Genomic DNA, 12,579 nt, shown 5'->3' on the forward strand with positions numbered 1-12,579 from the left:
TGTGTGTGTGTGTGTGTGGAGGGGGGGAGGTGTCTGTGTGTGTGTGGAGGGGGGGGGAGGGTCTGTGTGTGTGTGTGGAGGGGGAGGTGTGTGTCTGTGTGTGTGTGTGTGTGTGTGGAGGAGAGGGGGAGGGGGAGCGGAAGTGCGGCGGGGGGACAGGTTAAGGAGACGGAACAGCGGGGGGTGGGAGGGGATCGCTGGTTCCGGTGCTGACTGGGAGTGAGTGAAGGAGAACAGGAGAGAAGCGGTCACTGTGTGTGTGTATATATGTGTGTGTGTGTGTGTGTGTGGGGGGAGAGGGAGAGAGAGAGGTGTTGCTGAGCTCGTGTCTGCGGGAGGGTCTCAGTAGTGTTGGTGTGGCCGCCCTGGTGCTGGTCAGTGGGCACCTGGTGCTGGTCAGTGGGCACCTGGTGCTGGTCAGTGGGCACCTGGTGCTGGTCAGTGGGCACCTGGTGCTGGTCAGTGGGCACCTGGTGCTGGTCAGTGGGCACCTGGTGCTGGTCAGTGGGCACCTGGTGCTGGTCAGTGGGCACCTGGTGCTGGTCAGTGGGCACCTGCTGCTGGTCAGTGGGCACCTGCTGCTGGTCAGTGGGCACCTGGTGCTGGTCAGTGGGCACTTGGTGCTGGTCAGTGGGCACCTGGTGCTGGTCAGTGGGCACCTGGAGCTGGTCAGTGGGCACCTGGTGCTGGTCAGTGGGCACCTGGTGCTGGTCAGTGGGCACCTGGTGCTGGTCAGTGGGCACCTGGTGCTGGTCAGTGGGCACCTGGTGCTGGTCAGTGGGCACCTGGTGCTGGTCAGTGGGCACCTGGTGCTGGTCAGTGGGCACCTGGTGCTGGTCAGTGGGCACCTGGTGCTGGTCAGTGGGCACCTGGTGCTGGTCAGTGGGCACCTGGTGCTGGTCAGTGGGCACCTGGTGCTGGTCAGTGGGCACCTGGTGCTGGTCAGTGGGCACTTGGTGCTGGTCAGTGGGCACTTGGTGGGTGTCCTCAGTCACCGCCTATGGCCATAAGCTGTTGAGCCACTTGTCTCCTCCCAGTCACTGTGGACACTTGAAGGTCTTTAACTCTTGACACTGTTTCTCTTCAGTTGGGTATCTTGAAACTCCCTGTATAGTGTTTGATGTTTTCCACACCAGACAGACGTTTCACACACACACACACATATATATATATATATATACACATTTCTTTGTCTGGAGTGGAGTGCACCCTCTTCCCAGACGGATAGATTTCTGCTGACCGATCCTGGAAAATCTTAGGTGTGGTTGACGAGAGCTAAGTCTCAGGGACTCCATGGTATTCTTGGAGACGTTTGTTCTCTAATTTCCTCATCCCTCTGCTCTGGGATGATACCTGGCTCTGATTACTTTGCTGTAACATAGCTGCAGGGGCACAGGGTGTGTGTGTGTGTGTGGGGTGAAGGGGAAAGATAGCAACAGGTGATGATGGTATTTCCAGGGTTTTTCACCACAGTTTATTTTAACCACAAAGAAACGAGTTGTCTCCGGTCAACAAGTATTTTAAGTTTATTTGTGTAGCAACAAGAATTGATTTCCTCATTCAGTTTTTTTAAAAAATGACTGGTGTTTGGTCTGTGTCCTTATGTTGGGAGAATCTGTGATGCCACAACTGTTATCCATTTTATGTTGCAGGTTTGACGCAAGTAGGATATTCCAACTCCTTTCAACTTATCCCAGAGGAAGATCTGACATAGATTCTGATCTAAAAGTAGAAGCTAAACATGCTCTGAAAGTAAAGCCATTTCATACACTACTTCAATCTAACTCTGGTTAGCTATATTTCTGTTATTTAAACAAACTTTATAGAATAAATATAGCTTTTCTCCTACCCCAAAAAGCTTTATTGTTTGCTACCACTACCATGTAATGTTAATGCTACAAATCTAATCCATTCCCTTTTTAATTCTGTCTCAACTGCATTTTGTTTGGCAGAGAATTCCATATTCCCTGTAGAATTTAATCTTTGAGGCATTGAAGTTGCTGTATAATTGTTTTGACAATCTATCCTTTATTTGCTAGGTTTAGAGTGTTTCATTTGTATTCTCTTGTGTTCTTACATCAAGGGGAGACATTGTGAGCTGAAGCTGTGGTGAGATTGAGGGCACCGGTTTCTACATGAGCCAAGTAGACAGCGAGAACTACGTGTTCAAAGAATCCAACCATTCCAACAGGGTCTTGGATGGGATGAATAGTCTGCGGCAGAACCAGGCATTCTGCGACGTGATACTGTGTTGTGATGGTAATGAATTTCCATGCCATCGTATCGTCCTTGCCTCCTTCAGTTCCTACTTCCGGGCCATGTTCTCCACGGACCTGATGGAGTCTCGGCAAGAGCGAGTGGCCATCAATGGTGTGGAGCACCAGATGATCTGGAGACTGGTAGGCTATGCCTATACCGGCCAGGTCCACATCACTAAAGCAAATGTCCAGGGTTTGCTGGCTGCCGCTAACCTGCTTGATATCATGCCAGTGTGCAAAGCCTGTTGCAAGTTCCTGGAGCACCACATGGATGAAACTAACTGTGTGGGTATCCACTGCTTCGCGGAGGCTCACTCCTGTGTGGAGCTGCAGGCTCGAAGCTTGGACTACATCCTGCAGCATTTCAATGTGGTGTGCAAACAGGAGGAGTTCCTCTCCCTCACTGCTGAAAAACTCACCGAGCTGATCAGCAGCGACGAGTTGAACGTGCCCAGAGAGGAAATTGTGTTCGAAGCTGTATTGCTTTGGCTGAAGAAAGATCAATCCAGACAACAGCACTTTGAAAAGGTAATAATGCATATTCTTCCATTCTGCACTATAATAATAATCCTTGCATTTGATATAGTATCTTATCACGTAATTCAGGCATCTCAAAGCACTTCACAGAATGTTCCGTAAAGTGTAGTGACTGTATTCTTTTTGATGCAGGAAATCTACCTCTCTATTCTCACCAAGACGATATGTTTGTTTCATTGAGGTCACTCTTATTTAGGTGTCTAGTGCCATACATTACTGAAGGGGCACTGACTCCTTCTACATCAGCACAGTGTGGAGGAAGTGTACAAGATTACTGTTTTGATTTCAGAAGGAATGAAGTAGGATTGTTTGGGAGCAGTGGAAGCAATAAAATAAAGGCTAGAAGTTGTGAGAGTTATTGAAGTCTCAGTAATCTCATTTTAGCCACAGTTTTTAAATGGATAGAAAACATGGCCTGAGGGAGAGGAAAATGTAGCAATGGAGGTGTGAGTTTAACTTAAGACCGGAGATCATGAGATAGAAATGTTAATAACGCAGTTGGATTGAGGCATCCAAAGGTAACTAAATTTGACAGATGTCATTCTTGTAATTTGACTTTCAGATATTGGAGCACGTTCGCCTGCCTCTGCTCTGCCCTTACTACATCCATGATGTTGTTGAGTCCGAGAGTGCAGTGCAAGACTCACTGCCATGTCAGCACCTGATCTCTGAAGCCAAGAATTACCTCCTATTACAGGACCGACGAGGGGAGCTCTTCAATGCTCGCACACGGCCTCGGAAATCCACCAGTGAGTAGAAGGCGAGGAGGAGGAGGTTAAATGTCAGAATTGAATTAATTCATGAATTCTTTCCCCTAAATTCTGGATGTCCAATCTAACTTTCCTGGCTACATTAATCAACAATCATATGTGTAATGTTTGGTCATCTATCAGTTCCTTTATCAACCCCACAACAGCCACTTACAACCTTTTATGAAGTAATAGAAATATCTCAAAGCACTTCATAGAAGGAGATTAGTTGATCAAGAAAATTAAGTGCCTTAATTAACCATTGCAGAAGCTAACCTGCACCAGCAATGTCTCACTAACAATGGGATGAGTAGCCCTCTATTTAAATCTGGGGGCACATTTCTGTGGTTCCTATTGATTTAACGTTCTTGAGTTCTATAGAGCACTTTCTCTCTCAAGGTCTAATGGAGCTTATTGTGGCAGTCGGAGGAGAAGATGACAAGGTGGTTCTGCGCAGTGTGGAAAGTTTTGACCCCGTTGCCCATCAGTGGAAGTGCCTGGCGTGTCTGCCTTTTGCTGTCAGTAAGCATGGACTTGTTGCATCAGGTACAAAGCGAGGGGTTATGATTGTTTGAAGAGCTGAGTATTTCTGTCCTTCATTCTTGCCTCCAGGGTGATATGTGCAATTATAACCAGTGTTTATTTTGAATCATTCATAAGACTCGAGTGGATTACAGGAGGGAGCAGTGAATAAAAATACATAAGTGCACATTCCTTCACCAGCTCCTACAACCCTATTTTTGGTTTTCTCAGAGCTTCTGTGGCTTCTCCTAACTTTCCTTTTTTCTCCCCCCAGTTCCAAATATACCATCTCACACCCTCCTCATCCTCACTATTAAAATCTAGACTTGTTGCACCATCTCCTATTCAACTCATTCTTTTCCACTCTGTAGAATCTCTCCTCTCTTGGTGTTCGCTTTCTCCTGGAGGCTTTTAAACTTGAGCTTGACTGTCTTTTCTGTTCATGTGTCATTGCTGTTCTGCATTAAAGCCTTTGATCCTTTCCTGAGAAGGTTAAGTGATGACCTGATGGAGATCTTCAGCATTATGAAGGGTTCAGATGGGGGTCATAGGTATTTCCCCCCAAGTATTTGGTTAATGGGAACGTAAGATCATAAAGGAATAAAACAGGAGGTTAGAAAAAAAAATCTTTGCAAAGAGAATTCTCTGCCACAAACTAGTTAAAGCAGACCATAGATTATTGTGAAAGGGAATTGGGTTGATGCTTGAAATGGGATTATTGGTATGAAAAGCGAGTGGAGGAATTGGATTAGATTAGGAAGAGAAATGCCAACAGAAAATTGATGGGTAAGGTGGCCTGTTTCTGTGCTGTAGCACTTTCTCGTTTTCTTCTGTAGGTTCAACTCTTTACGTGGTTGGCGGTGAGTTTCCTGATGGTTCTGCCAGCCGAGAGTTGTGGCAATACGACCCATGTTTTGATACATGGCATGAGAAGGCACCGATGAATGTGGCTCGTTCTGAACTAGGTACACCTCTTTTTATATTTTCTCCCTCCCTCCCACTCGCACTCAAAATTATCAGCACCTACCCACCCCCAGTAGTGCTGGAGCTCTCCCAATTTTCTCTGTAAAGAAAAATTCCCCAATTTTAAGCCTTAATATGCTGTACCTGGTTCGAGGCTCCAGGGACCAGGTACTAATACCTTTCCAACTTTGACTCTTGACCCGTCGGCCTATGGGAACATTGTCAAACATTTCCTGGATTTAGTTGTCCACGTGTAACAAAGGCCGGCTCTTTCCTTCCCCCAGGTGTTGCAATGTTGAATGGCTTTGTCTTTGCAGTCGGTGGGTGGGAAGGTTCCTCGAGGCTAGATTCTGTTGAATGCTACAGCCCACACACTAACATGTGGCACTTCCTGAAACCCATAAAGATGGCAATTACCAGTCCAGCTGTGGTTGCACTGGATGGGCTTCTGTACGTAGCAGGTAAGGGATTTCCTAATCCTAGTCATAACTAATGTCAGCTCGTGGCAGAGGTCAAAGTTAACTTGCTTATGTTTAAAATGTTGGTTCATCAATCAATAAAGTGCATTTATATTGTCCTTTTCATATAAAGGGAAACCTTTCCAAGAGCTTTACACATCTACATCAATTGCATGGCAAACGGGACTTAAATTGATTCAATTGAATAGTGAACCTCAGTCCAAGGAACTGGTCTGGCAATGAGTGAATACAAGCTGCAGCCATTTAGTCCATTCATCCCTTTTGCTCCTGCAATAGCTGATGTCAATTGGTGTGTTTGGTTAATCTCGCACTTTAGTGAGTTGGCCCTGAATTGAGATTCAGGGGGTGGTTGATTACAAGGAGGTTCTATGTTCAAATTGATGTTCTGATGGAAGTTGCTGAATTTACCGTAGCTTTTTGGCGCCTGCATTGAGCAGAGTTGAGGTGTTGGGTCAAATAAGGGAAACTCTAAAGCAGCCAGACAGTATAAATCGTTCGACCAATTTGGGATGGAGGAGTGAAAGGCATCCAGAACACAATCACAGATTTGAATTACAAATTCTTGAAGCTGGTGCAGGGTTCTCTCATTTATCTGATCTCACAGGTGGAGCTGTGTTGGAGGACGGCGATGGCATTGATCTTTTTCAAGTGTACAATCCTCAAATGAATTCCTGGTCAGAGTTGGCACCAATGCAAATTCCACGCTCTGGCTCAGTTGCCTGCGTCCTCAGAGGAAAGATTTATGTTATTGGTAAGATAATTCATCTTTAGTAACCCATCGTCTGTGGAATCTCACGATCTGGCAGGACCTCAGCATTGAATTAGTTGTCTCCCCCTCTCCACCCCACATCCCCCCAGGTAAGGCCTCAGTTAACAATTAATCAGTTACCTGTTTCAGCAGGTCATGCTGTTTGCCAAGAGCAGGTGTGAGTGGTTGAGAGGAAGCATTGTGTGGTAATTGTCATTTGGATACACATGTATTACTTTGGGACCAGCCAGATGAACCATAATGGTCCTATGTTCTGCTGGTGTGATTGAGGATTGGATGTTCTGGATGAACTGTTTGGGGGCGGCTGTGCTGGACACTGCTTGGAGGACAGGTGGAACATGTGAATGAGCTGGTTTGTTGGGTATCTGACAGGTGGCTGGCATGCTTCCACTGAGAACACCAACAAAGTAGAACAATACGACCCAAAGACCAACACGTGGCAAATGTGTGCTCCTATGAACGAGCGGCGGTACCGACCAGGTGTGGGGGTAATAGATGGCAAAATCTACATACTAGGAGGAGAGGAAGGATGGGATCGGTAGGTGTAAATTGTTGGCAAACTATTTTCATTTTTCCCTAACCTAAAAGACTAATGGTCTGAGTATAAAGATTAATAAAGCTATTTACTAATGCTACCTTTCATCAATATATTTTGAGTCTCTGTCGTTGCACATTCATTGGTCGATATCTCTGTTTTCAGATACCACGACACTATAGAACGGTACAGTGAAGAAAGTGGCAAGTGGGAGATATTTGGAGAGATGCTCACTAGCCGAAGTTGGTTGAGTTGCGTCTCCATCCAGGTACTGAAAGATCTGTGGCCCAGCCAACACAGTACTACAGCTGAACAAGGTGCTCGCAACTGACGGTCGTGATCTGTACTTCGTATAGGAGTAAGCTAGCTTGATTTTTACAAGCACAGAAGGACCCTGCTTTATACTTTCCAGACATTCTCTCAGCCCAACATGAATCCCTGACTTTTTGGCTTTTTATGTTTGGATTGCCTGTATAAAACTAAAGTCTAAGTTGTATGATTCTGTTGAGTATTCATATAGCGGACGTGCTGGCACTCTGGTGGTACTTACACAAAAAGGTAGCTTAGGTACACAAGTCCATTTGAAAGGTGCAAACTATCTCTACCCTTGTGAGACTGCTGGACTCTCAGTCTCTTCCTCAGATTGTCAATGTGAGGGAAAACTAACGGAAACGAGAATTGTGAATGTTTGAAGCATACAACAGCAGGTCAATCAACACCTAAAAAGGAAGAATGGATTTGGATTTCAGGTATAACCCTATCTAAACTGGCAGAAATTCTGAGGTGAAATCTGACCTGAAAAGTTAATGTTTTCTCTTTAAGGTGCTGATCAACCTGCTGTGCACTTACATCTTTATTTTGAACTAAAGCTAGTTTTGCCTCCTATTATGTCCCTCTGCTGTCTGTTTGACATGGACATTATCTTCTGTGGCAAAATCTTAAAATATTCTGTACCCATAATGTGCAAATTAATATCTGATGTATTGGGAATGTGTGTGTGGTACTTCTCCCAGAGAAGGCAACCAAGACAATTTGACCACTGTCTTGGGGGTTGGGGTAGAAACCTTTACACTTCGATTATGATGGATGAGAGCATTTGATTTGCACTGGGCTACTAAATGACGAGACAAAGCCACCTAGTGGCCTAGTGTGCTCCCAAATTCCTGGCTCAATTTGAAGTATGGGGTACTGTAAATTTTGTAAAGCCTTATCAGTTAAGAACATGATAAACTGTCACAAATCAAATTGTTAAATGTTTTCATGTTTCCCCTTTGATTTGCTGTGTCAAATATGAGTGAGAGGCAGATTTTTCTTAAAAGCTGCTGATGCCTGACATTAGAATAAGTTTTTTAATTTTCAGTTGCATGATCCCTAATTTCATTGTTTCAATCTCTTTTTTGGTGGGTGGAGGGGTTCTTTTGTCACTTTGTTGGAAATCTACTTTACAGAATGATGCTTGGTGTAAATCTAGAATTGTGAAACAAGTGAGTATGGAATGTTTAAAACTGATTAATGAAGATCCAAACCGAGTAAAATATACTTTTGGCAGTTTAGGAGTGCTTTATGAACAGGGTTTACACAGGCTCTGCAATGAAGACTTTTGTAGCTAATTTCAGATGAATAACCCTGTGGGTTTATAAATGCACTGTTTTGTAATTGTGTGTGTTGTATACTTGCTATAAAATATAAGTGAATAAAGATGTTAAAATTTTAATCTGTATGTAAAATGATTGTACCTAAATTTATAATAAATGGTTTTGTATTACATTTTGACTTGCTAGTTATTGTGCTATGAACCTCCTTTTGCTCTCATTGTAGAAACTGTCTTCACATCTGTACATACACACTTGCAAGTGAGTTCACGTAATTGCAGTTACATGATTCACCACTTGCTATGCAATATGTTAAGATTCAGAGATTCAACACATTTGAGTGCAATAAATTGCAATTATAGAAACACCTTTCAGGTTGCAGAGTGAGTCAGCAAGGAGGGATGGCAACAGTTGTATTGATTGTTTTAGATTAGCACTAGTAAAGTTGTATTTTGTGTGATAACATTAACAGGCTAGTCCCAATCAATGCACAGCAACATTTCTCATGTAACTTTCTGGTAACTTGAGTGCTTGTTCTGACATAGGAACAGGTGGTCATTCACTCTCACCACTTTTAGATCAGTAGAAACATTTAATCTTACTTCCCTAGGAGAATGGGATGTTTCACATCCACTGACACAGGCAGATGGGATCTCAGTTTAACATCTGCCAATACAACATGTCCCTAGCACTGAATTGGGAGCGGCAGCATAGTTTGATTCCAAGTCCTGGCATGAGGCTTGACCCTACATCTTTTGGACTCTTGAGGTAAGAGTGCTCCCAGTATAAAATGAAATCAATTTAAGTATCTGACAGCAGTAATCAGATAATTATTTGGGGAGGACAAGTTTGCAGGGGTTGGGGGAAGAGAGCAGGGTAGGATTTCATCAACCCCACTCAGCATCAGAGCAACTCAAACCAGCACAGACATGATGGGCCGAATTGCTTCCTTCTGTGCTGTATGATTCTATGAAGTTGAGTGCTTTAAATTCAATTTTAGCAGCACATGTTCACTTCTCCCCCAATGGCATAATAGCTGCAACTTCCTCCACAGCCTCTTCCCCTCCTCCCAGTGCCACATTAGGTATTTTCTTTGATGTGAAATTGCATTTTAATAACACTGATTTTATATTAGCAATATCAGTTAGGGTTAGTTGAAAAAGCATCTCAAAAGAAAGAATCCTGGAGTAGGTGAAAACATTTTGATCAAATGCACCAGTCATATCAGTTACATGACAACAACCACTTAAACTGTGTAAACACCAGTTAACATGACACAAAATTTTCCTTTATTCAAAAAAGGAATTACAATACACTGCAACTTTGCCTATTTAGACAATACTGTACTATGTTCCAAAGCAGTTATTAAAAATAAAGTGGAATGTACATGGTTGAGTATTAGAAGCCACATCCTGTCAGGTTTTCATCAACCCCACTCAACATCAGAGCAATTCAAACCAGCAGCCGTTCAATTGATTGTTGAACAGACTGAATCTGGGGCTTCAGCTGCGAGCCTTCCTTCACAGTTATTGAAGATGCAATGACAGGTCTGGAAACCCCACATGCACGGCCCAGAGCCTGCTTGGACCTTACAAAAACATAAGGTACATTTTTATCTTCACACAGAAGAGGCAAGTGAAGAAGGATCTCCAATGGTTCAGAATCTGCTGCCATCACTATGAACTCAGCAATTCCTCTGTTCAATGTTTTGGTGGCTGGAAAGAAAAATATTGTAGTTTAGGAATGCAACTCAGTAGTTGAACCACTAAATGACAATTCATCTAATCAGATTCCCAGTTAGTCAAAATATTCCATATTTATTTAAAGGCCAGTTCTGAAACAAATGTAAAATACATACCTTCATTGGCACCCTTTCGAAGCTGTTTGTAGCTTGCAGCTTGCTGTACAAGATCCAGTATAGTCTTCGTCAGTTGAGCATCCGCAAGGGGATAAGCCTTTGGGTTAACGTCTGGTTCAGTCTAAAGATGGATAAACAATTTATCACAATTTAGAAGGAAAAATACTGCAACTGCAGTATTTTATTTCAGCTATTTTACTTTTTTAAAAAAAACACAAAAGAATCTTATTTGAAGTTGTATTCAGCTCAACAATAGTGACCTTCGACTGTACACCTCTTTAAACTAGAATTGGTGTGAAAGCCTATACATAAGGTTAAAATTTGGAAGTTGTAATCAAGAATCCTTCACCAATAATTGTCTTTCACACTTGCATTTGAGCACCTAGAACATTCAGTTGTCTGTTATGTGTTTCACAGTAATTGCCAGTTAAATGACATTAGTTCTAGGCATTACAATAAATTCAAAGATGCCAACAGTCTTACAGTAGTCAAAAGACTTAATCTCCAATTATCAAGATTCCTTTATACAATGCTTGAGCTTTCCTCTAAATGTCCCTACTGCTCTGTATCCCTACATCCAGATACATCAGATAGGTCATGGAGTATGACCCTTTTCCCCACGGGAAAATGTTACACTGCAACAAAGTTAGGAACTCATTACATGAGTAAACAGAGGAAACTTGAAATATGCTGTACGTTAGCACAGTACTGGAACATCCACACACTGCTTCACCATGTGGTATAGGCTTTTTCAGTGTCGCTTTAAGGCATATTGTCATCCAAAAATAATATGAGATGACAACAACCTCATTACCATAAGGATTGAGTGTCCATATTTATTAGCAACCCAGTCCAGAATCAGCACAGACTGAATTACTGCTCGCCAGCTGCTATAATTATCCCATATCATTGCATTTGATATAGTGTCTTTTCACGTCTTCTAGGCGTCTCAAAGTGCCTCACAGAATATACTGTAAAATAACGTTTGGTCTGTCTCAACCAGGTCTCAATGGACACTTTTGAAATGCTGTTTCCACTTGCCCTACAGCTCAAAATGCTCCCTCTCAGAGAAACTCTCGACTTGTAATAATAATAATAATAATCCTTGCATTCGATATAGCGCTTTACACGTCTTCTCGATGTCTCAAAGCGCTTCACGGAACAGACCGCAAAGTGAATCGACCGTATACCTGCGGGCGAAACGCGGCAGCCAAACCGCGCACGGCGGCGCCCCGCGGGCAGCCGTGGACTGAAGATGACCCAATGTATGATTGTTTTGGTTTGTTTTGGAGGGACGGCGGTGAGGCGCGTGGAGTGGAGTGAGGAAACCTGCCCGAGGTCTCGCCCCGGTTACCGCCGCGTTTCACGTAACCGCTCTTCCCGGAGTGCGGAGCCCCCCAACAGCAGCAAAAGCAGGTCTTCGAAACCAGTGGGTGAAGAACGGTTTCTTCTCACGACAAAATACCACAACGGTGAAACCAGTCCCGGGGCAAATGATTCAGACTATTTTCCACGAAGAGTGGGGACCGTCAGTGTCCGTGAATTTCCGGGAGCCCCGAGATACAAACCACGTGGAAATACAAGTGCTTTTACCGTCTCTCCGCCGTTTGGCCAAACCCGAAGTCACACCGTGAACCTCCCGGAACCCTCTCAACCGCACCACGGGAGTGAGGTCCTCAGCAGCCAGTGTGGGGGGAGGGGGGGGGGGGCTGCCGTTACCTGGTAACCGAGGCCTAACCCCGGGCCGGAGCCTCTTTCAGCACCAAATCCTCCGCTGGTTAGTCAGGCCGACATGACCCTCGCTCTCCGCCGCCCTACTATCTCCCTCCCTCCCACCACCACCACCACCACCCAGGGTCCCTCCTCCAGCCATCTCCTCTCTCCCCCCCCCCCCACCTCTCGGCCTCTCCCTCCCTCGGCCTCACCGCCCGCCGCGAACACACGTGGTGGCTGAGGGGAAAAGAGGCCGCCCCTTGCCTTCCCTTCCCCCCCTCCCCACTCCAGACACTGCTCCCGCCCGGGCCTACCATCTCTCCAGGCGGGTTAAGGTGGCGGTGGTGGTGGTGGCGGTGGTGGTGGTGGTCGCTGCCGCTCAGGCTGTCGCACGCGTCCTCTCGGCTGCTGCTTCACGGAGGACTCGCTTCACCCGCCCTGACGCACGCCGGTTCTGGCACAGACTGACCAACAGCGAGACCTCCGGCAACAGCGCCACCTCTGCCCGGGTGGGACAGGTCAGGCGCAACACCTCGAGCCCCTCCCACAAACAGAAGGGGAGGCTTTGCACCTCTGTTAGCGTTGGAGGGGCTCTCAGAGCGCG

At 45.0% G+C, this 12,579-nt stretch overlaps 2 protein-coding genes across 4 annotated transcripts; one reads left to right on the forward strand and one right to left on the reverse strand.

Annotated features, from left to right (window-relative positions):
* Positions 1-148: 148 nt before the first annotated feature.
* si:ch211-256e16.3 (kelch-like protein 3) lies at positions 149-8,579 on the forward strand. Of its 3 annotated transcripts, none has more exons than XM_042340985.1 (10): positions 149-255; positions 1,653-1,789; positions 2,084-2,786; positions 3,358-3,544; positions 3,944-4,090; positions 4,903-5,031; positions 5,314-5,490; positions 6,113-6,259; positions 6,650-6,815; positions 6,978-8,579. In XM_042340985.1, exons 3-10 carry the CDS (start codon positions 2,136-2,138, stop codon positions 7,141-7,143), a joined length of 1,770 nt encoding a protein of 589 aa, XP_042196919.1. In that variant the 5' UTR covers positions 149-255; positions 1,653-1,789; positions 2,084-2,135; the 3' UTR covers positions 7,144-8,579. The 3 variants fall into 3 exon arrangements, with proteins under 3 accessions (XP_042196919.1, XP_007891830.1, XP_007891836.1); XM_007893639.2 differs by having other exon boundaries at positions 153-219; XM_007893645.2 differs by having other exon boundaries at positions 153-219; positions 1,653-1,752.
* A 1,091-nt stretch (positions 8,580-9,670) lies between these two features.
* LOC103178742 (small nuclear ribonucleoprotein 13) lies at positions 9,671-12,453 on the reverse strand. Its single transcript, XM_007893647.2, has 3 exons — positions 12,290-12,453; positions 10,263-10,383; positions 9,671-10,119 (listed from the first exon to the last, which is right to left on the reverse strand). Exons 1-3 carry the CDS (start codon positions 12,290-12,292, stop codon positions 9,857-9,859), a joined length of 387 nt encoding a protein of 128 aa, XP_007891838.1. The 5' UTR covers positions 12,293-12,453; the 3' UTR covers positions 9,671-9,856.
* Between the last annotated feature and the right edge of the window lie 126 nt (positions 12,454-12,579).

This window comes from Callorhinchus milii, unplaced genomic scaffold (genome assembly GCF_018977255.1).
Source record: "Callorhinchus milii isolate IMCB2004 unplaced genomic scaffold, IMCB_Cmil_1.0 Scaffold16, whole genome shotgun sequence".
Taxonomy (NCBI): Eukaryota; Metazoa; Chordata; class Chondrichthyes; order Chimaeriformes; family Callorhinchidae; genus Callorhinchus; species Callorhinchus milii.